This window comes from Somniosus microcephalus, unplaced genomic scaffold (assembly GCF_052327205.1).
Source record: "Somniosus microcephalus isolate GS21.2 unplaced genomic scaffold, FLI_Smic_1.0 unresolved_chr1, whole genome shotgun sequence".
NCBI lineage: Eukaryota > Metazoa > Chordata > Chondrichthyes > Squaliformes > Somniosidae > Somniosus > Somniosus microcephalus.
In genome coordinates this window covers 22,696,556-22,721,064 of record NW_028225179.1, presented here as the reverse complement: position 1 = coordinate 22,721,064, position 24,509 = coordinate 22,696,556, and the positions used below count along the sequence as shown (strand labels likewise).

The 24,509-nt window shown below is 51.2% G+C and overlaps 1 protein-coding gene across 1 annotated transcript; it reads left to right on the top strand.

Annotated features, from left to right (window-relative positions):
• The first annotated feature begins 16,498 nt into the window (after window positions 1-16,498).
• On the top strand, window positions 16,499-23,930 carry LOC147094096 (putative G protein-coupled receptor 139). Its single transcript, XM_085973919.1, has 2 exons — window positions 16,499-16,642; window positions 22,586-23,930. Exons 1-2 carry the CDS (start codon window positions 16,543-16,545, stop codon window positions 23,515-23,517), a joined length of 1,032 nt encoding a protein of 343 aa, XP_085830045.1. The 5' UTR covers window positions 16,499-16,542; the 3' UTR covers window positions 23,518-23,930.
• Window positions 23,931-24,509: the final 579 nt, after the last annotated feature.

Here is a 24,509-nt window from a genome sequence, read left to right as displayed (position 1 = left end):
TTTTTATTAACATAAGAAAAAGGAGCAGGAGTAGGCCATAGAACCCCTCGAGGCTGCTCTGCCATTCAATAAGATCATGGCTGAACTTCCAGCACAACTTCAGTTTCCCGCCCGGTCCTCCAGGTCCATTGATTCACTTAGAGCCCAGATATCTATCGCTCTCAACCTTGAAGATAGTCATCGACTGAGCATCCACAGGCCTCTGGAGAGTCCCCTCTCTCTGACTCATTTACCTGCTGCTGACTCTCTTCCCCGCTTTCTGACCCCATTTACCTGCTGCTGACCCTCTTCCAACTCTCTCTGACCTCATGTATCTGCTGCTGATCCTCTTCCACCTCTCTCTGACCCCATTTACCTGCTGCTGACCCTCTTCCCCCCTCTCTGACCCCATTTACCTGCTGCTGAGCCACTTCCCCCCTATCTCTGACCCCATTTTCCTGCCGCTGATGCACTTCCCCCTCTCTCTGACCCACATTTACCTGCTGCTGACCCTCTTTCCCCTCTCTCTGGCCCCAAATATCTGCTGCTGACCCTCTTCCCCCCTCTCTTTTACCCCATTTACCTGCTGCTGACCCTCTTCTCCCCTCTCCTTGACCCCATTTACCTGCTGCTGACCCTCTTCCCCCCTCTCCTTGACCTCATTTACCTGCTGCTGACCGTCTTCCCCCTCTCTGACGCCATTTTCCTGCTGCTGACACTCTTCCCGCTCTCTCTGGCCCCAGTTGTCTGCTGCTGACCCTCTTCCCCCACTCTCTGACCCCATTTACCTGCTGCTGACCCTCTTCCCCCTGTCTCTGACCCCATTTACCTGCTGCTGACCCTCTTCCCCCTGTCTCTGACCCCATTTACCTGCTGCTGACACTCTTCCCCCCTCTCTGACCCCATTTTCCTGCTGCTGACCCTCTTTCCCCCTCTCTTTAACCCAATTTACCTGCTGCTGACCCTCTTTCCCCCTCTCTTATACCCAATTTACCTGCTGCTGACCCTCTTTCCCCCTCTATTGTACCCAATTTACCTGCTGCTGACCCTCTTCCCCCCTCTCTCTGACCCCATTTACCTGCTGCTGACCCACTTCCCCCTCACTCTGACCCCATTTACCTGCTGCTGACCCTCTTCCCCCTCTCTCTGACCCCATTTACCTGCTGCTGACTCTCTTCCCCCTCTCCTTGAACCCATTTACCTGCTGCTGACCCTCTTCCCGCACTCTCTGGCCCCATTTACCTGCTGCTGACCCTCTTTCCCCCTCTCTTTTACCCCATTTACCTGCTGCTGACCCTCTTCCCCCTCTCTCTGACACCATTTATCTGCTGCTGAGCCACTTCCCCCCACGCTGACCCCATTTACCAGCTGCTGACACTCTTCCCCCTCTCTCTGACGCCATTTACTTGCTGCTGACCCTCTTCCACCACTCTCTGTCCCCATTTACCTGCTGCTGACCCTCTTCCCCCTCTCTCTGACCCCATTTACCTGCTGCTGACCCTCTTCCCCCACTCTCTGTCCCCAATTACCTGCTGCTGGCCCTCTTCCTCCTCTCTCTTTGACCCCATTGACCTGCTGCTGATCCTCTTCCCCCTCTCTCTGTCCCCAATTACCTGCTGCTGACCCTCTTCCCCCTCTCTCTGACCAATTTCAATGCTGCTAACCCGCTACCCCCTCTCTCTGGACCCATTTACCTGCTGCTGACCCTCTTACCCCTCGCTCTGACCCCAGTTACCTGCTGCTGACCCTCTTGCCCCTCTCTCCGACATCACTTAACTGCTGCTGACCCTCTTCGCACTCACACTGACCCCATTTACCCGCTGCTGACCCTCTTCCCCCTTCCTCTGGCCCCATTTACCTGCTGCTGACCCTGTTTCCCCTCTCTCTGACCCCATTTACCTGCTGCTGACCCTTTTCCCCCTCTCTCTGACAAAATTTACCTGCTGCTGACCCTCTTCCCCCTCTCTCTGACCCCATTTAGCTGCTGCTGACCCTCTTCCCCCACTCTCTGACCCCATTTACCTGCTGCTGACTCTCTTCCCCCCTCTCCTTGACCCCATTTATCTGCTGCTGACCCTCTCCCCCACTCTCTGACCCCATTTACCTGCTGCTGACCCTCTTCCCCCTCTCCCTGACCCCATTTACCTGCTGCTGACGCTCCTCTCCCCTCTCCTTGACCCCATTTACCTGCTGCTGACTCTCTTCCCCCCTCTCCTTGAACCCATTTACCTGCTGCTGACCCTCTTCCCCCCTCTCTGACCCCATTTACCTGTTGCTGAGCCTCTTCCCCCATCTGTCTGACCCCATTTTCCTGCCGCTGATGCTCTTCCCCCTCTCTCTGACCCACATTTACCTGCTGCTGACCCTCTTTCCCCTCTCTCTGGCCCCAAATATCTGCTGCTGACCCTCTTCCCCCTCTCTTTTACCCCATTTACCTGATGCTGACCCTCTTCTCCCCTCTCCTTGACCCCATTTACCTGCTGCTGACCCTCTTCCCCCCTCTCCTTGACCTCATTTACCTGCTGCTGACCGTCTTCCCCCTCTCTGACGCCATTTACCTGCTGCTGACACTCTTCCCGCTCTCTCTGGCCCCAGGTGTCTGCTGCTGACCCTCTTCCCCCACTGCCTGACCCCATTTACCTGCTGCTGACCCTCTTTCCCCCTCTCTTTTACCCAATTTACCTGCTGCTGACCCTCTTTCCCCCTCTCTTATACCCAATTTACCTGCTGCTGACCCTCTTTCCCCCTCTATTGTACCCAATTTACCTGCTGCTGACCCTCTTTTCCCCTCTATTGTACCCCATTTACCTGCTGCTGACCCTCTTCCCCCTCTCTCTGACCCCATTTACCTGCTGCTGACCCTCTTCCCCCTCTCCTTGAACCCATTTACCTGCTGCTGACCCTCTTCCCCCTCTCTCTGACCCCATTTACCTGCTGCTGACCCTCTTCACCTCTCTCTGACCCCATTTACCTGCTGCTGACCCTCTTCCCCCTCTCTCTGACACCATTTATCTGCTGCTGAGCCACTTCCCCCCACGCTGACCCCATTTACCAGCTGCTGACCATATTTCCCCTCTCTCTGACCCCATTTACCTGCTGCTGACACTCTTCCCCCACTCTCTGACGCCATTTACTTGCTGCTGACCCTCTTCCCCCTCTCTCTGACCCCATTTACCTGCTGTTGATCCTCTTCCCCATCTCTGTCCACATTTACCTGCTGCTGACCCTCTTCCCCATCTCTCTGACCAGTTTACTTGCTGCTAACCCTCTACCCCCTCTCTCTGGACCTATTTACCTGCAACCGTCCCTCTTGCCCCTCTCTCTGACCCCACTTACCTGCTGCAGACCCTCTTGACCGTCTCTCTTGCCCCATTTACCTGCTGCTGACCCTCTTTGCACTCACACTGACCCCTTTTACCTGCTGCTGACCCTCTTCCCCCTCTCTCTGTCCCCATTTACCTGCTGCTGACCCTCTTCCCCCTCTCTCTGGCCCCATTTACCTGCTGCTGACCCTCTTCCCCCTCTCTCTGACGCCATTTACCTGCTGCTGACCCTCTTCCCCATCCCTCTGACCCCATTTACCTGCTGCTGACCCTCTTCCCCCTCTCTCTGACGCCATTTACCTGCTGCTGACCCTCTTCCCCCTCTCTCTGACACCATTTACCTGCTGCTGAGCCACTCCCCCCCACGCTGACACCATTTACCAGCTGCTGACCATATTTCCCCTCTCTATGACCCCATTTACTTGCTGCTGATCCTCTTCCCCCTCTCTGACCCCATTTACCTGCCGCTGACCCTCTTCCCCCTCTCTCTGACGCCATTTTCCTGCTGCTGACCCTCTTCCCCCACTCTCTGTCCCCATTTACCTGCTGCTGACCCTCTTCCCCCACTCTCTGACGCCATTTACCTGCTGCTGACCCTCTTCCCCCACTCTCTGACGCCATTTACCTGCTGCTGACCCTCTTCCCCCACTCTCTGACCCCATTTACCTGCTGCTGATACTCTTCCCGCTCTCTTTGTCCCCATTTACCTGCTGCTGACCCTCTTCCCCATCTCTCTGACCAATTTACTTGCTGCTAACCCTCTACCCGCTCTCTCTGGACCCATTTACCTGCTGCTGACCCTCTTCCCCCTCACTCTGACCCCATTTACCTGCTGCTGACCCTCTTGCCCCTCTCTCTGGCCACATTTACCTGCTGCTGACCCTCTTCGCACTCACACTGACCCCATTTACCTGCTGGTGACCCTCTTCCCCCTCTCTCTGGCCCCATTTCCCTGCTGCTGACCCTCTTTCCCCTCTATCCAACATCACTTTACTGCTGCTGACCATCTTCGCACTCACACTGACCCCATTTACACGCTGCTGACCCTCTTCCCCCTTTCTCTGGCCCCATTTACCTGCTGCTGACCCTCTTTCCCCTCTCTCTGACCCCATTTACCTGCTGCTGACCCTCTTCCCCCTCTCTCTGACACAATTTACCTGCTGCTGACCCTCTTCCCCCTCTCTCTGACCCCATTTACCTGCTGCTGACCCTCTTCCCCCTCTCTCTCTGACCCCATTTACCTGCTGCTGACCATCTTCCCCCTCTCTCTGACCCCATTTACCTGCTGCTGACCATCTTCCCCCTCTCTCTGGCCCCATTTACCTGCTGCTGACCCTCTTTCCCCTCTATCCAACATCACTTAACTGCTGCTGACCATTTTCGCACTCACACTAACCCCATTTACCTGCTGCTGACCCTCTTTCCCCTCTCTCTGACCACATTTACCTGCTGCTGACCCTCTTCCCCCTCTCTCTGACACCATTTACTTGCTGCTGACCCTCCTCCCACTCTCTCTGACCCCATTTACCTGCTGCTGACCCTCTTCCCCCTCTCTCTGACACCATTTACCTGCTGCTGACCCTCTTCCCCATCTCTCTGACCCCATTTACCTGCTGCTGACCCTCTTCCCCCTCTCTCTCTGACCCCATTTACCTGCTGCTGACCCTCTTCCTCCTCTCTGACCCCATTTAACTGCTGCTGACCATATTTCCCCTCTCTCTGACCCCATTTACCTGCTGCTGACCCTCTTCCCCCTCCCTGACCCCAATTACCTGCTGCTGACCCTCTTTCCCCCTCTCTCTGACCCCATTTACCTGATGCTGACCCTCTTCCCCCTCTCTCTGACCCCAGTTACCTGCTGCTGACCTTCTTCCCCCTTTCTCTCTGACCCCATTTACCTGCTGCTGATCCTCTTCCCCCTCTCTGGCCCCATTTACCTGCTGCTCATCCTCTTCCCCCTTTCTCTGTCCCCATTTACCTGCTGCTGACCCTCTTCCCCATCTCTCTGACCCATTTACTTGCTGCTAACTCTCTACCCCCTCTCTCTGGACCCATTTACCTGCTGCTCACCCTCTTGCCCCTCTCTCTGACCCCATTTACCTCCTGCTGAACCTCTTCCCGCACTCTCTGGCCCCATTTACCTGCTGCTGACCCTCTTCACACTCACAGTGACCCCATTTACCTGCTGCTGACCACCTTCCCCCTCTCTCTGGCCCCATTTACCTGCTGCTGACCATCTTTCACCACTCTCCGACATCACTTAACTGCTGCTGACCCTCTTCGCACTCACACTGACCCCATTTAGCTGCTGCTGACCCTCTTCCCCCTCTCTCTGACCCCACTTACCTACTACTGACCCTCTTCCCCCTCTCGCTGACCACATTTCCCTGCTGCTGACCCTCTTTGCACTCTCTCTGACACCATTTACCTGCTGCTGACCCTCTTCCCCCTCTCTCTGCCCCCATTTACCTGCTGCTGACACTCTTCCCTCTCTCTCTCTGATCCCATTTACATGCTGCTGACCCTCTTCCCCCTCTCTATGACACAATTTAGCTGCTGCTGACCCTCTTCCCCCTCCCACTGACCCCATTTACCTGCTGCTGACCCTCTTCCCACTCCCTGGCCCCATTTATCTGCTGCTGACCCTCTTACCCCCTCTCCTTGACCCCATTTACCTGCTGCTGACTCTCTTCCCCCCTCTCCTTGACACCATTTACCTGCTGCTGACCCTCTTCCCCCCTCTCTGACCCCATTTACCTGCTGCTGACCCTCTTCCCCCCTCTCTGACCCCATTTATCTGCTGCTGACCCTCTTCCCCCCTCTCTCTGACCCAATTTACCTGCTGCTAACCCTCTTCACCCTCTCTCTGACCCCATTTACCTGCTGCTGAGCCTCTTCCCCCTTTCTCTGACACCATTTACCTGCTGCTGACCCTCTTCCCCCTCTCTCTGACCCCATTTACCTGCTGCTGACCCTCTTCCCCCTCTCTCTGACCCCATTTACCTGCTGCTGAGCCTCTTCCCCCTCTCTCTGACCCCATTTTCCGGCTGCTGACACTCTTCCCCCTCTCTGACCACATTTACCTGCTGCTGACCCTCTTCCCCCTCTCTCTGACCCCATTTACCTGCTGCTGACCATCTTCCCCCTCTCTGACCCCATTTACCTGCTGCTGACCCTCTTCCCCCTCTCTGACCCCATTTACCTGCTGCTGACCCTCTTCCCCCTCTCTTTTACCCCATTTACCTGCTGCTGAACCTCTTCCCCCTCTCTCTGACCCCATTTACCTGCTGCTGAGCCTCTTCCCCCTCTCTCTGACACCATTTACCTGCTGCTGACCCTCTTCCTCCTCTCTCTGACACCAGTTACCTGCTGCTGACCCTCTTCCTCCTCTCTCTGACACCATTTACCAGCTGCTGACCCTCTTCCCCCTCTCTGACCCTAATTAACTGCTGTTGACACTCTTCCCCCACTCCCTGTCCCCATTTATCGATTGCTGACCCTCTTCCCCCTCTCTCTGACCCCATTTACCTGCTGCTGAACCTCTTCCCCCTCCCTGACCCCAATTACCTGCTGCTGACCCTCTTCCCCCTCTCTCTGGCCCCATTTAGCTGCTGCTGACCCTCTTCCCCCACTCTTTGTCCCCATTTACCTGCTGCTGACCCTCTTCCCCCTCTCTCTCTGACCCCATTTACCTACTGCTGATCCTCTTCCCCCTCTCTCTGTCCCTATTTACCTGCTGCTGACCCTCTTCCCCCTCTCTCTGGCCCATTTACTTGCTGCTAACCCTCTTCCCCCTCTCTCTGGCCCCATTTACCTGCTGCTGATCCTCTTCCCCCTCTCTCTGGCCCCATTTACCTGCTGCTGACCCTTTTTCCCCTCTCTCCGACTTCACTTAACTGCGGCTGACCCTCTTCGCACTCACACTGACCCCATTTACCTGCTGCTGACCCTCTTCCCCCTCTCTCTGGCCCCATTTACCTGCTGCTGACCCTTTTTCCCCCTCTCTCCGACTTCACTTAACTGCGGCTGACCCTCTTCGCACTCACACTGACCCCATTTACCCGCTGCTGACCCTCTTCACCCCTCTCTCTGGCCCCATTTACCTGCTGCTGACCCTCTATCCCCCGTCACTCTGACCACAAATACCTGCTGCTGACCCTCTTCCCGCTCTTTCTGTCCCCATTCCTCTGCTGCTGACCCTCTTTCCCCGTCACTCTGACCACATTTACCAACTGCTGACCCTCTTCGCACTCTCTTTGACACCATTTACCTGCTGCTGACCCTGTTCCCCCTCTCTCTGACCCCATTTACATGCTGCTGACACTCTTCCCCCTTTCTCTCTGACCCCATTTCCATGCTGCTGACCCTCTTACCCCCCTCTCTGACACAATTTATCTGCTGCTGACCCTCTTCCCCCTCTCTCCGACCCCATTTACCTGCTGCTGACCCTCTTCCCCCCTCTCCTTGACCACATTTACCTGCTGCTGACTCTCTTCCCCCCTCTCCTTGACCCCATTTATCTGCTGCTGTCCCTCTTCCCCCCTCTCTGACCCCATTTACCTGCTGCTGAGCCTCTTCCCCCCTCTCTCTGACCCCCATTTAACTGCTGCTGACCCTCTTCCCCCTCTCTCTGGCCCCAGTTATCTGCTGCTGACCCTCGTCCCCCTCTCTTTTACCCCATTTACCTGCTGCTGACCCTCTTCTCCCCTCTCCTTGACCCCATTTACCTGCTGCTGACCCTCTTCCCCCTCTCTCTCTGACCCCATTTACCTGCTGCTGACCATCTTCCCCCTCTATCTGACCCCATTTAAATGCTGCTGACCCTCTTCCACCTCTCTCTGATCCCACTTACCTGCTGCTGACCCTCTTCCCTATCCCTGACCCCATTTACTTGCTGCTGACCCTCCTCCCACTCTCTCTGACCCCATTTACCCGTTGGTGAACTTCTTCCCCCTCACTCTGATGCCATTTACCTGCTGCTGACCCTCTTCCCCATCTCTCTGACCCGATTTACCTGCTGCTGACCCTCTTCCCCATCTCTCTGACCCCATTTACCTGCTGCTGACCCTCTTCCCCCTCTCCCTGACCCCATTTACCTGCTGCTGACCCTATTCCCCCTCTCCCTGACCCCATTTACGTGCTGTTGACCCTCTTCCCCCTCTCTGACCCCATTTAACTGCTGCTGACCCTCTTACCCCACTCTCTGACGCCATTTACCTGCTGCTGACTCTCTTCCCCCTCTCTCTGACACCATTTATCTGCTGCTGAGCCACTCCCCCCCACGCTGACACCATTTACCAGCTGCTGACCATATTTCCCCTCTCTATGACCCCATTTACTTGCTGCTGATCCTCTTCCCCCTCTCTGACCCCATTTACCTGCTGCTGACCCTCTTCCCCCTCTCTCTGACCCCATTTACCTGCTGCTGATCCTCTTCCCCCTCTCTCTGTCCCCATTTACCTGCTGCTGTCCCTCTTCCCCCTCTCTCTCTGACGCCATTTTCCTGCTGCTGGCCCTCTTCCCCCTCTCTCTCTGACCCCATTTACCTGCTGCTGATCCTCTTCCCCATCTCTCTGACCAATTTACTTGCTGCTAACCCTCTACCCGCTCTCTCTGGACCCATTTACCTGCTGCTGACCCTCTTCCCCATCTCTCTGACCAATTTACTTGCTGCTAACCCTCTACCCGCTCTCTCTGGACCCATTTACCTGCTGCTGACCCTCTTCCCCCTCACTCTGACCCCATTTACCTGCTGCTGACCCTCTTGCCCCTCTCTCTGGCCACATTTACCTGCTGCTGACCCTCTTCGCACTCACACTGACCCCATTTACCTGCTGGTGACCCTCTTCCCCCTCTCTCTGGCCCCATTTCCCTGCTGCTGACCCTCTTTCCCCTCTATCCAACATCACTTTACTGCTGCTGACCCTCTTCGCACTCACACTGACCCCATTTACACGCTGCTGACCCTCTTCCCCCTTTCTCTGGCCCCATTTACCTGCTGCTGACCCTCTTTCCCCTCTCTCTGACCCCATTTCCCTGCTGCTGACCCTCTTTCCCCTCTATCCAACATCACTTTACTGCTGCTGACCATCTTCGCACTCACACTGACCCCATTTACACGCTGCTGACCCTCTTCCCCCTCTCTCTGGCCCCATTTACCTGCTGCTGACCCTCTTTCCCCTCTCTCTGACACAATTTACCTGCTGCTGACCCTCTTCCCCCTCTCTCTGACACAATTTACCTGCTGCTGACCCTCTTCCCCCTCTCTCTGACCCCATTTACCTGCTGCTGACCCTCTTCCCCCTCTCTCTCTGACCCCATTTACCTGCTGCTGACCATCTTCCCCCTCTCTCTGGCCCCATTTACCTGCTGCTGACCCTCTTTCCCCTCTATCCAACATCACTTAACTGCTGCTGACCATTTTCGCACTCACACTAACCCCATTTACACGCTGCTGACACTCTTCCCCCTTTCTCTGGCCCCATTTACCTGCTGCTGACCCTCTTTCCCCTCTCTCTGACCCCATTTACCTGCTGCTGACCCTCTTCCCCCTCTCTCTGACACCATTTACTTGCTGCTGACCCTCCTCCCACTCTCTCTGTCCCCATTTACCTGCTGCTGACCCTCTTCCCCATCTCTCTGACCCCATTTACCTGCTGCTGACCCTCTTCCTCCTCTCTGACCCCATTTAACTGCTGCTGACCATATTTCCCCTCTCTCTGACCCCATTTACCTGCTGCTGACCCTCTTCCCCCTCCCTGACCCCAATTACCTGCTGCTGACCCTCTTTCCCCCTCTCTCTGACCCCATTTACCTGATGCTGACCCTCTTCCCCCTCTCTCTGACCCCAGTTACCTGCTGCTGACCTTCTTCCCCCTTTCTCTCTGACCCCATTTACCTGCTGCTGATCCTCTTCCCCCTCTCTGGCCCCATTTACCTGCTGCTCATCCTCTTCCCCCTTTCTCTGTTCCCATTTACCTGCTGCTGACCCTCTTCCCCATCTCTCTGACCCATTTACTTGCTGCTAACTCTCTACCCCCTCTCTCTGGACCCATTTACCTGCTGCTCACCCTCTTGCCCCTCTCTCTGACCCCATTTACCTCCTGCTGAACCTCTTCCCGCACTCTCTGGCCCCATTTACCTGCTGCTGACCCTCTTCACACTCACAGTGACCCCATTTACCTGCTGCTGACCACCTTCCCCCTCTCTCTGGCCCCATTTACCTGCTGCTGACCATCTTTCACCACTCTCCGACATCACTTAACTGCTGCTGACCCTCTTCGCACTCACACTGACCCCATTTAGCAGCTGCTGACCCTCTTCCCCCTCTCTCTGACCCCACTTACCTACTACTGACCCTCTTCCCCCTCTCGCTGACCACATTTCCCTGCTGCTGACCCTCTTTGCACTCTCTCTGACACCATTTACCTGCTGCTGACCCTCTTCCCCCTCTCTCTGCCCCCATTTACCTGCTGCTGACACTCTTCCCCCTCTCTCTGATCCCATTTACATGCTGCTGACCCTCTTCCCCCTCTCTATGACACAATTTAGCTGCTGCTGACCCTCTTCCCCCTCCCGCTGACCCCATTTACCTGCTGCTGACCCTCTTCCCACTCCCTGGCCCCATTTATCTGCTGCTGACCCTCTTACCCCCTCTCCTTGACCCCATTTGCCTGCTGCTGACTCTCTTCCCCCCTCTCCTTGACACCATTTACCTGCTGCTGACCCTCTTCCCTCCTCTCTGACCCCATTTATCTGCTGCTGACCCTCTTCCCCCCTCTCTCTGACCCCATTTACCTGCTGCTGACCCTCTTCCCCCCTCTCTGACCCCATTTATCTGCTGCTGACCCTCTTCCCCCCTCTCTCTGACCCAATTTACCTGCTGCTGACCCTCTTCACTCCTCTCTCTGGCCCCAGCTATCTGCTGCTAACCCTCTTCACCCTCTCTCTGACCCCATTTACCTGCTGCTGAGCCTCTTCCCCCTTTCTCTGACACCATTTACCTGCTGCTGACCCTCTTCCCCCTCTCTCTGACCCCATTTACCTGCTGCTGACCCTCTTCCCCCTCTCTCTGACCCCATTTACCTGCTGCTGACCCCCTTCCCCCTCTCTGACCCCATTTACCTGCTGCTGACCCTCTTCCCCCTCTCTTTTACCCCATTTACCTGCTGCTGAACCTCTTCCCCCTCTCTCTGACCCCATTTACCTGCTGCTGAGCCTCTTCCCCCTCTCTCTGACCCCATTTACCTGCTGCTGACCCTCTTCCTCCTCTCTCTGACACCAGTTACCTGCTGCTGACCCTCTTCCTCCTCTCTCTGACCCCATTTACCTGCTGCTGACCCTCTTCCCCCTCTCTCTGACACCATTTACCTGCTGCTGACCCTCTTCCTCCTCTCTCTGACACCAGTTACCTGCTGCTGACCCACTTCCCCCTCTCTCTGATCCCATTTACCTGCTGCTGAGCCTCTTCCCCCTCTCTCTGACCCCACTTACCTGCTGCTGACCCTCTTCCCCCTCTCTCTGACCCCATTTACCTGCTGCTGACCCTCTTCCCCCTCTCTGACCCTAATTAACTGCTGTTGACACTCTTCCCCCACTCCCTGTCCCCATTTATCGATTGCTGACCCTCTTCCCCCTCTCTCTGCCCCCATTTATCTGCTGCTGACCCTCTTCCCCACACTCTGATCCCATTTACCAGCTGCTGACCATATTTCCCCTCTCTCTGACCCCATTTACCTGCTGCTGAACCTCTTCCCCCTCCCTGACCCCAATTACCTGCTGCTGACCCTCTTCCCCCTCTCTCTGGCCCCATTTAGCTGCTGCTGACCCTCTTCCCCCACTCTTTGTCCCCATTTACCTGCTGCTGGCCCTCTTCCCCCTCTCTCTCTGACCCCATTTACCTACTGCTGATCCTCTTCCCCCTCTCTCTGTCCCTATTTACCTGCTGCTGACCCTCTTCCCCCTCTCTCTGGCCCATTTACTTGCTGCTAACCCTCTTCCCCCTCTCTCTGGACCCATTTACCTGCTGCTGACTTTCTTCCCGCACTCTCTGGCCCCATTTACCTGCTGCTGATCCTCTTCCCCCTCTCTCTGGCCCCATTTACCTGCTGCTGACCCTTTTTCCCCTCTCTCCGACTTCACTTAACTGCGGCTGACCCTCTTCGCACTCACACTGACCCCATTTACCTGCTGCTGACCCTCTTCCCCCTCTCTCTGGCCCCATTTACCTGCTGCTGACCCTTTTTCCCCTCTCTCCGACTTCACTTAACTGCGGCTGACCCTCTTCGCACTCACACTGACCCCATTTACCCGCTGCTGACCCTCTTCACCCCTCTCTCTGGCCCCATTTACCTGCTGCTGACCCTCTATCCCCCGTCACTCTGACCACAAATACCTGCTGCTGACCCTCTTCCCGCTCTTTCTGTCCCCATTCCTCTGCTGCTGACCCTCTTTCCCCGTCACTCTGACCACATTTACCAACTGCTGACCCTCTTCGCACTCTCTTTGACACCATTTACCTGCTGCTGACCCTGTTCCCCCTCTCTCTGACCCCATTTACATGCTGCTGACACTCTTCCCCCTTTCTCTCTGACCCCATTTCCATGCTGCTGACCCTCTTACCCCCCTCTCTGACACAATTTACCTGCTGCTGACCCTCTTCTCCCTCTCTCTGACACAATTTACCTGCTGCTGACCCTCTTCCCCCTCTCTCCGACCCCATTTACCTGCTGCTGACCCTCTTCCCCCCTCTCCTTGACCACATTTACCTGCTGCTGACTCTCTTCCCCCCTCTCCTTGACCCCATTTATCTGCTGCTGACCCTCTTCCCCCCTCTCTGACCCCATTTACCTGCTGCTGAGCCTCTTCCCCCCTCTCTCTGACCCCCATTTAACTGCTGCTGACCCTCTTCCCCCTCTCTCTGGCCCCAGTTATCTGCTGCTGACCCTCGTCCCCCTCTCTTTTACCCCATTTACCTGCTGCTGACCCTCTTCTCCCCTCTCCTTGACCCCATTTACCTGCTGCTGACCCTCTTCCCTCTCTCCTTGACCCCATTTACCTGCTGCTGACCGTCTTCCCCCTCTCTGACGCCATTTATCTGGTGCTCACCCTCTTCCCCCTCTCTCTGATCCCATTTACCTGCTGCTGACCCTCTTCCCCCTCTCTCTGACCCCATTTACCTGCTGCTGACACTCTTCCCCTCTCTGACCCTATTTACCTGCTGTTGACTCTCTTTCCCCCTCTCTTCTACCCAATTTACCTGCTGCTGACCCTCTTTCCCCCTCTATTTCACCCCATTTACCTGCTGCTGACCCTCTTTCCACCTCTCTTTTACCCAATTTACCTGCTGCTGACCCTCTTTCCCCCTCTCTTTTACCCCATTTACCTGCTACTGACCCTCTTTCCCCCTCTTTTACCCCATTTACCTGCTGCTGACCCTCTTCCCCCTCGCTTTTACCCCATTTACCTGCTGCTGACCCTCTTCCCGCTCTCTCTGTCCCCAGTTATCTGCTGCTGACCCTCTTCCCCCCTCTCCTTGACCCCATTTACCTGCTGCTGACCCTCTTCCCCCTCTCTTTTACCCCATTTACCTGCTGCTGACCCTCTTCCCGCTCTCTCTGGCCCCAGTTATCTGCTGCTGACCCTCTTCCCCCTCTCCTTGACCCCATTTACCTGCTGCTGACCCTCTTCCCCCTCACTCTGACCCCAGTTATCTGCTGCTGACCCTCTTCTCCCTCTCTCTGGCCCCATTTACCAGCTGCTGACATTCTTCCCCCCTCTCTGACCCCATTTACCTGTTGCTGACCCTCTTCCCCCCTCTCCTTGACCCCATTTACCTGCTGCTGACCCTCTTCCCCCTCTCTCTGGCCCCATTTACCTGCTGCTGACATTCTACCCCCTCTCTGACCCCATTTACCTGCTGCTGACCCTCTTCCCCCCTCTCCTTGACCCCATTTACCTGCTGCTGACCCTCTTCCCCCTCACTCTGACCCCAGTTATCTGCTGCTGACCCTCTTCTCCCTCTCCCTGGCCCCATTTACCTGCTGCTGACATTCTTCCCCCCTCTCTGGCCCCATTTACCTGCTGCTGACCCTCTTTCCCCCTCTCTTTTACCCTATTTACCTGCTGCTGCCCCTCTTTCCCCCTCTCTTTTACACCATTATCCTGCTGCTGACACTCTTCCCCCCTCTCTGACCCCATTTATCCGCTGTTGACCCTCTTCCCCCTCTCTCTGACCCCATTTACCTGCTGCTGACACTCTTCCCCCTTCGCTGACCCCATTTACCTGCTGCTGGCCCTCTTTCCCCCTCTCTTTTTCCCCATTTACCTGCTGCTGACCCTCTTTCCCCCTCTCTTTTACCCCATTTACCTGCTGCTGACCCTCTTTCCCCCTCTCTTTGACCCCATTTACCAGCTGTTGACCCTCTTTCCCACTCTCCCTAATCCCATTTCCCTGTCATGACCCTCAGTCCCCCTCTGGCTGACCCCATTATCCTCTCTCTGACCTCCCATTCTCTAGTCTCCCCATTCTCCGACTGCCATTGCCGCTCACTTTACACGAGGCCTCAATCTCCCCCGCCAACCACATTCTCCAATCTTCCTTTCTTCCCCTGACTCCCGAGGCCCTCACTGATTATATATCGGCCTTGGAGTGGATGGAATGCAGAATCACCTGAAATTTACATGAGCTAAAAGGGTTAAATTACGAGGACGTGTTGCAAAATATTGCTTCCATTCCCTTGAGTAAAGGAGATTGAGTGCTGACCTGTAAGTGGTGCTTAAAATGTCTAACGATTCAGTAAGTAGATGCCGGGAAACAATTCCGTCTGGTGCAGGAATCATGGACAAGGGGACATATTGTCGAACTCGCTACCACAATCATTATTTGAGTCGAGTTGCACAGATGTATTTAAGGGGAAGCTAGATAAACACAGGAGGGTGAAATGACTAGAAGGCCATGGTGATGGGGTGAGAGGAGACTGGTAGAGCAGAATCACCAGCATAGACCAGTTGGGCCGAATGTCCTGTTTCTCTGCTGTTTATTTTATGTAATTCTGTGCAATAAGCTTAACATTAGATTTATGTCATTCAGGAGCGAAATCAAGATGGACCGTGTCACATGATGGCTGGTGGGAATTTGAAACTCTAACCCACAAAAAGCTGCGAATGCTCGGGATTATTTGTAGCTTTCATGCTGTGATCGATACATTGTTGTAAGGTGAGGATAAGAAGCAATAAGTAGCAAAGCCGGGGAAACGGAGCTGAGCTGCAGATCAGCCATGATCAAATTGAATGGCGGAGCAGGCCCGAGACGCTGAATGACCGACTCCTGGTCTGAATGCACCTGTGTTCCACGGCCTGACCTTCGATAATATCACTGGAAAGATCAAAGTGGAACTACTGGGAATGGGATAATAATAGAAAATAATGAACTGAGCAGAAACTCGAAACCCCACCGCAGCCCACAGAATCCTGGGGGATGGAGATTTCCACAGAGATCCTGCTCCAAATGTGGCCCAACCTATTGCAATATTGTACAGTACCCTATAACTGGGTTAGCCCTCTTAAAACTGAAAGGGTTCTGCTTTCACATCACCTGTAACCTTTATAGAATGTGGATTTCAGTGAAACCGAGGATTTTTTGAGCCCCTGTCCATGGTTACATTTTCTACCTGAGATTTTACATTTAATTTATTCCAGGTGTTGGTGCAAAGCCCAACCTCTTCCCGTCCTAAAGACATAAATTCCTCACTCAATTGCCAGCCTAAACTCCCACATTGATAGGGCTGAGTTTGGAGGGCCGGGGGCGGTGTAAACACTGAAAGATGTTTGAGAATTGGGGGAATTCAGTTGGTGCATCGACAGGACTGAGCCGTGTGACGTCACAGAGGGGAGCCTGAAGCTGCTTCTGTTGAAGGTGTTGCAGCGATGCGGTCAGAGCCCGGCTTTCAGTACATTGACAGAGAGAAATGTGAGCAAAATATCATTCCAATCTTTGGGCGGTTTCATTTCAAAACACTTGTAATACCAATTTGTATCTAATTAGTGCAACACAAACATGACAGTGTAGGGAGTTGACGCACTGCCCAAATGACTGGAAGTAATGTCAATACTCCTGATGCTTCCTGATCCCACGGGAATTGTCCCTCAATTATAAATGGTTTTATCTTAATCTCTCATCGCACAGATTCATTTGAGCCCTGTGTCCAGTGCCAAGAGTCACCATCACTTCTCAGACAGAATGAGAGTTCCGTTCACCACGTTTCCATTTACCATCTTACCGCCAATTTTACAGGCAGTAATGATTTACTATCCGATTATAGCAGCCATTGGAATCCCCGGTAAGTGATTATCTTCCATTACTAAAGTTGTGAATCAGGGTTAACTCTGTTTCTGCTCCTATCTCGGTAAGTGTCCTTTTCTCACTGTTTTTCACAAGTCAATTGAAAGGCAGAAATTCAGTGACTGTATTTCCCGCTGTATCTCGTTCATTGACTGATAATTTTTTGCAATTTTAAGTTTCTTTAAACCCCATAAAAACTGCAGATTATTTTCTGCATTTAATGTCTTTCCAATGATTCCATTTAACTGAGACCTCGTGCAATGTGTGATTCCATGGAATATTTTAATTCCATTGATTCCATGCCCGGCCAGATTTTCTCTCCTCCACTTTTTCCGGCTACATTCGTTAATATCTGACAAGGACAATATCTGACTGAACATTCACTGTGTTGTAAAATGCTGCAGTTTCTCCCCCTCTGACTCCCACTGGGGATCGATCGACTGTTGGCCGCTCCTGGATATATACCTGGGAATCCTGACAGTCAGGACTGGGATTTGTTCAGTCTCATTAATCAGAATCTTCCCGCTCTTCTCGGTCTGTTTCCAGCAAAGTGCTGGATATTGTTCCTGCTGATCACAATCCATGCCGAGGCTGGGTTTGTGCTCCATGCAGAGACACAGACTCTCCCCCTGATCTTCTCCCCTGACCGGTCACCAGCCTGTTCTCAGACTCCTCTTCACCCACCGGGCGGGCACTGTGCTGCCTTCAGCCGGTGGGGAGCAGCTCATTCCTGTCACATCCCTTCCAGAAGCTCAGACCGGGAATCCAATGCACTGAGAGTGCGTTTGAAACAAAGCAGCGGCGCTCTGTGAAACTCTCCTGGGTTTGTCCCCATTTGAAAAATCCGTTTCAGCTTCCATCACCCGCATTTTACCCAGAGCGCCGATCAGAATCCGGGTTCTGGTCCCTTTATACAAAGCGGACACTTTTATTGTTCAGATCATACACTTGCATGTTGATATAACACCGGCTGAACTCTCAGCCAACCTGTCCACCCGGTCAAACTGCTGCTCGCTACCAAGTTATATTTAGTTCCCTTCTGATCCTTAAAGTTAGAAGATATTTGTAAAGACAGTTAACCAGCCTGTCCCGATATCCCTTCATCACCTCTTCCTCCATCCACCTATCCACTCTACTCTGAAAATGAGCATAGCTTCTGCCTCAACCACTAACCCTGGAACTGAACTCCACCGCCTCCCAACTCTCTTTGTAAAGAAGTTTCTCCCACTCCCTTTTCCAATGTTACGAATGTCTTCTGTTCAATCTTGTATCTATGACGCCTCGTTCTCGACCCCATCATTTGCTGGAATCAGTCTGCTTCTATCTACCTTCTCCCATCCTTGCAACATTTTAAACACTTTGATCATATCGCCCTGTAATCTGTGTCTGTGTTACATTCCTCTAGCTCAGATTCATAGTTTAGTGTGACTGAGCCCTGGGTATGAAACCGGTGTATTTTAACTCCTACATTACAAGGAATCAAATTCTCCCCTTCAGCTGGGAAACTGAAATCTCACATTCAGTGGAATGAGTTCCCAATACCCGCTGCTACTAAAAGTTCCAGGTTACTTTTTGAACAAATGTGATCGGCATCAAACTCTAATATTTCTACTATTGGTTTTAAAACTCTGCCAGGTCTGTTTAAAGATGTTACTCAGTAAGGACATAGTGAAGTGAGTTGTCTCACTGTCCCACTGACTCGCACAAATCTCAGGAACAATGCAGCCTAATGCTCCCATTGGAAGCTTCGCTCCTGTATTAATAAGTCTTTCTCTGACTATTACAGCTCACAGGGTCCATTGCGGCTCGGTGTCCTGCACCAAGAGTCCCCATCATTTCTCAGAGATAAATAAAGTGGAATGTATTGTATATCTGTTTGCCATGTTCCCGTTCTACAAGCGGTATTTGGTGTTCCCGCTAACTGATTCTGAACTTACTGACTTTGTGAATCAGGGTTTATGTGTGTCACTGGTCTTTGTACATGTCCGATATCTTTTCTATTCCTTCTGAAGAATTTGGTTTGCTTTTTCCAAATCAATGTCAGAATTTAATTGAATATGACATCCTCCCTGTCCGCCATCTTCCTTGAGTGATATGTTCATTGAGATCATAATGCACTTATGTCCAACAAAAGCTCCTATTGTTATCTTCATTCAATGTCCTGTCAGCGGGTGTAATTTTTACTGTAAATATCGTCAGCACACGATGCAATAGAATGTTGATCCCCATATTCTCAAGTTGTAATACAGTGTCAGTTATTTCCCTGCTTCAGAAAAGGTTTCACACAGAAATTATTAACAAAAGTGAGATTGCACAGTATTGGAGGTAACCTTGTGAGACGGGTCAGTAGTTGCTTGCGAGGAAGGAGACAAAAAGTAGGGATAAATGTTGATGGGATTTTGGGTTTTTTCACAAGGGTGTTTAAATTCGAAAGTGAGCAAGTGATGCTTCAGTTATATCGAACCTTGGTCAGACCCCATCTGGAGCACGAGGTTCAGTTTTGGGCACCGCATCGCAGGAAACATGTATTCGTCTTGGAGGGAGTTCAGCGCAGGTTCACCTGAATTACACCGGGGCTTAAAGGGTTAAATTGTGAGGACAGATTGCATAAACTTAGTTTGTATTCCTTGTGTTTAGAATGTTGAGGGGTGTTATATTCGAGTTATTTAAAATGATAAAGAGATTCGATAATGTAGATGCAGAGAAACTGTTTCCTTGGTGGAGATTGGAGAATGAGGGGACATGGTCTTAAAATGAGAGTTATGCCATTTAGGAGGGAAATCAGGAAACACTTTGTTACACAAAGGGCAGTGGAGATCTGGAGCTCGTTTTCCCAAAAGCCTGTCAATGCTCGGTCAATTGAAATTTTAAGGCTGTGATGGATATAACTTTTTATGGTATGAGTATCAAGGGATATGGAACCAAGACAGGTAAATGGAGTTAAGGTGCAGATCAGCCAGGATCTAATGTGATGTCGGAAAAGGCTTGTGGGGCTGAATAACCTCCTCCTGTGTCCCTGTGTAACTGTGCATCAAGCTCCCAAGTCATCAGCATTTCTGCAATGGGAGTTCCATTAATCGCGTGTCCATTTTCAGTGTAACTGGGATAAGTGATTTCTGAAGCTATCCTTGCCGCCCGTGGAGTTCCCGGGGAGCCATTGTAACCGGTTATTGATTGTATAAGTCCGTGTCTCTTTGTATTACTGCTCTCCTTGCGGGTCTGCTCAGTTGCTGTGTTTGTCCGGAGGTGATTATTCTACAGATTACGGGTCAGTTTCAGAAATTCTGGGAATATCACGCCCTAACTGTCCTCCCTCTTCCTTTTGCGATATGCTTATTGATATGATAATGTTCCGTGCTTTAATGGTTATATTCGGGACATTGCACAGAGAGTGAGCCCGGAGACTGAAGGAACGGAGAGCTGGGGAAATAGAAACATTACAGCACAGCAGTAAAGATATTTTTATTTTTAACTGACGACATTGGTGGTTGGATTCTCAGAGTGGTGGATATTCTTTTCTTCATATTCCGTCATTGCACTTGGAAATAGAAACAAGTGTAATTGACGGCAATCGTTGTGTAACCAAATCATTTGTTATTTAAGTGTCACCACTGTTTAAATTGTGACTCTAAGTAAGGCGGGACTATAATTAATAAACCATTGAAACACTGATCCAATTGTTGAATCAATTAATGGTTTAGTGCATGATAAATGTGGCGAATAATTTTAGCAATTTTGTATAATGCTGCATGTTTTAGATAAATAAATTACTGAAATGGTTTGACTCATTACAAAATATTGGTAACATTGGGAAAAAATTATCCCATCACATTTGGTGCATAGTAACTGTGTCCAAACCTTAGAAGTGCCGCCCGAACAGCCCTGTGGGAGCAACTTCACCACATGGACTGCAGCAGTTCAAGCAGAAGGTCCACCTCAACCTGCTCAGGGTCACTGGACAACACCTCATATCTCTTATCTCTGATTCGGGGGCAGTACCTTTACAATATATTTCTGTATCCATGGAGATCCCCCCAGCTGCTTAGCTATTTAAAAATTATACACTCCTAAAATCATGTCATATCATTTCCACCTAAGTGTCTCTTGGCTAAAGTCGGTTCTGCAGGAAGACAGTGAATTATTTCTACTTCACCTACCTTATCTTGCAAAGGCTGTTCCTTCTGCACAGAGTTGTCTCTGATATATATAGTTCTCGTTTTTCTCTCTCTCTGTCTCTGTCTCTCAATCTCAATTTTTCTTTTTCCCTCTCTCTCCCTCTCCCTTTCACTGACTCTCTCTTTTAGTCTCTCCCTATCTCGTTCTATCCGTCTCTCATTCTCTCTCTCTCCCACACACACTTTCTCTCTCTTATTCTGTACCAATTAACCCATGACGCTTCTTTCCATGTCAAGCTGACAACCTGCCATACGACACATTATCCTGAGTGAAACTCTGATATTGTTGATTGTTTATTCCGGATGCTCAGTTGTATATATTTCCCATATCTGCTAGGATGTAATTTTGGAAAATCTTACAGACCAGGGTGACAGGTTCTCAATATTTCTCATGTGTCAGATTAATTTTACAGATGGATTCGTCCAATTCAGAGGTACAACCTTCCCACTAAAACTTTCTGAAGCTGAATCTCGGCAGGTACTTTGTTGTCATGGGTTGGACAGCAGCCGCTATTGTCACTTGCACTGGTCTTTGCTGTAAGCCTCGGATCGCCGCCATCACCTCCCTCTGAAGTTTCATCCATTATCAGAGGTGACAAAAGCGAGGTCGGGAGTGTGCTCCGTCTTACATCATGTGCTTTGGAAGGTTCAATTATTCCTGGGATCACAGAACAAGGTCATCTTCTTTGTTGCTGCTCACACCTGACCTACTCCCCCTTGCGGTGATTGTTGGAGTTTGCCCACATGATGTTGAACTGTTCAAGGCGCCGATGTCAGGACCTGGGGTTTCCAGCGAGGGGGAGTCGGTTGATCAGGTGAACTGTCCATCTGACTTTTTCCTGTTCTAACGAAGGGTCATCGACCTGAGATGTTAACTGTGTTTCTCCCTCTACAGATGCTGCCTGACCTGCTGAGTATTTCCAGCATTTTCTGTTTTAATTTCAGATTTCCAGCATCCGCAGTATTTTGCTTTTGTTGAAATGTCCATCTGGTGGTTTGTAAACAGAAACTGGTCGAGTTGACCCACAACAAGTCGCTTTGTAACATGGTGTTTGACATTTGTCTTTTCAACAGTTTGTAGTCATGCCCCCCAGTCTGAGAATCCAACCTGACAAATACGAGCCTGTTCTGACCCCCGCCTGGTATCTGCGCCCCTCTCCTGGCCACGGATCCAAACCCCGCCGATGTTCTTACCCTCGGTGGTCCCCGTTTAGCATTTACCGCATTTCGGGCCGGCTTCATTCTCACTGCTCCTCACCCATCATTTATCTCCCAATTTATAACTGACCATTCAGTACTTATTTTCAATCACTTTTCTTTCGTTTTGTTTTCATTTGTTCTTCCGTCACTGAACTGCTACTTGTTGCTATTAATTATAACTCATTATCTGGCTGTCCATTTGCTCATACAATTTAAGTTCCGGTAATTTACTCGGAACTCGTCGGGATTCCTTGCACTTCTGATGAAGCTGTGATGGTGGAAGAGGAGCAGCTCTGAGGAAATTCCCAGAGAATCCATGTTGTTCATGTTTTAATCTTTGCTGATGGCGTTTATTTTCACTTATTTACTCCAGACTCTCTTATACTGAACATTGCAATTTTATGTTAAAATTGTTTTCAACTGCCCAATCCTGGCAGCGGTAACGAGTTCAGTTCCCACCCCCAGATCCTGCAGTAAAGTACATTTCACATCAAATACTGTGAAACTGGCTCCCTTGCTGTAATCTGAAGGCTGATTCCCTGTTTCTGTCTGTTTCCCATTTACAGCGAACGTGATGACGATTGTGATCCTGTCCCGGGGAAAGTGCGGTCTCTCCAGGTGTATCACCCGCTATCTGGTGGCCATGGCGGCGGCGGATCTACTGGTCATTATCACTGATGTGATACTGGTTCGGATTAATGATTATTATTTCCCAACTACCTTCCTGTTCCTCACACCTGTGTGTTCTTTCAACTTCGCCCTGGCTCATGCAGTCACAGATATTTCTGTCTGGTTAACAGTCGCTTTCACTTTTGATCGTTTTGTTACCATTTGTTGCCAGAAGCTGAGGACTAAATATTGCACCGAGAAAACTGCAGCCATGGTTATAGGAACCGTGTGTCTGCTGTTCTGTTTGAAAAACATTCCCTGGTACTTTATATTTGAACACTCCTATACAATCGACAACGTGCCCTGGGGCTGTGATCCAAAACTAGAGTATTACACTCTAACTGCGTGGGTAGTATTTACCTGGATTGATCGCTGTTTCACCCCACTGCTCCCAATATTCCTGATGCTGCTGCTCAATGCTCTGACCGTAGGACACATTTTGGCGGCCAGTAGAGTCCGCAGGAGGCTGAGGAGCAGCAAGAATGATGCCAATCACAATGATCCGGAGATGGAGAACCGAAGGAAATCCATTATTCTACTCTTCGCTATATCCGGAAACTTCATACTGCTCTGGATGACATACGTGATATTTTTCTTATTAATGCGAATTACAAACCATTATTATCATATAGGTTTCAATGACCCAATGATTATCGCAGATTGTACCAGCTATATGCTCCTGCTATTGAGCTGCTGCACAAACACATGTATTTATGCAGTAACACAGACTAAATTCAGAGAGGAGCTGAAGATTGGGATGAAATATCCACTGAGAATAATATTTAAATTAGTTAAGCAACGAAAAGATCGGAGTAATTCCCAGCATTAGACCTGCATTGCATCTCATATCCCATCCTGAGTTCTTTCCATCTTTTACCGGAACCCCAACAGGCTCCATCTCTGCCCCAGGCTTCTCCAGATATAACGCTGGCCTCTATCTGACAAGGCCCGTGTGTTTCCATGTAAGAGTCAGTGAGCAAGGTAGAAGAGGTGGATGGTAAGGTTATAAAAGCGGTAGGGGTTTAATTGGATTAAATCAAACTCTGGACACAAAGAAATACAAGACCCAGCATTGAGGTTTAGGCTGATGTGAGAATGGGATGTTGATTACTGGATGAGCGTCAGAACACGTGGGTTACACCAGTTGAGTGTGAAAGGAGAATAAGCCCGACTGTGATTAATATTTAAATAATATAAGGACATGAACAATAACTGTGGTGGCTTATGTGTGTGGATTGCCTGGAGAACAATAAACAGATCATTAAAACAATCAGCCTGTGCTGTCTTTGGACTTTTACTTTCTCCAGCTCATGCACAGCTTCTCCATCACCGGTGGGACTGTGGGATTTATCGGAACTAAAGCGATGTTGTTTCCTATAGTGAGACTCCTGGACTTGTGCCGATGAACAGTGGTGAACTCCGTTCCCAGCCACTGACTCCATCCCTCTCCCTAACATCTGTCTGCGGCTGACCCGCACTGTTCACAACCTTGGAGTCATATTTGACCCTGGAATGAGCTTCCGAGTATCCGCAGCATAATGAAGACCGCCTATTTCCACCTCAGTAACATCGCCCATCTCCACCCTTGCCTCAGCTCATCCACTGCTGAAACTCTCACCCATGCCTTTGTTACCTCTAGACTTCACTATTCCATCGCACACCTAGCTGGCCTTCCACATTCCACACTATGTAAACTTGAGGTTATCCAAAATTCAGCTGCCTGTGTCCTTACTCGCACCAAGTCCCGTTCACCAATCACCCCTGTGCTCGTTGACCTACTTTGGCTCCGGCTTAAAGCCTCGATTTCAAAATTCCTGTCAT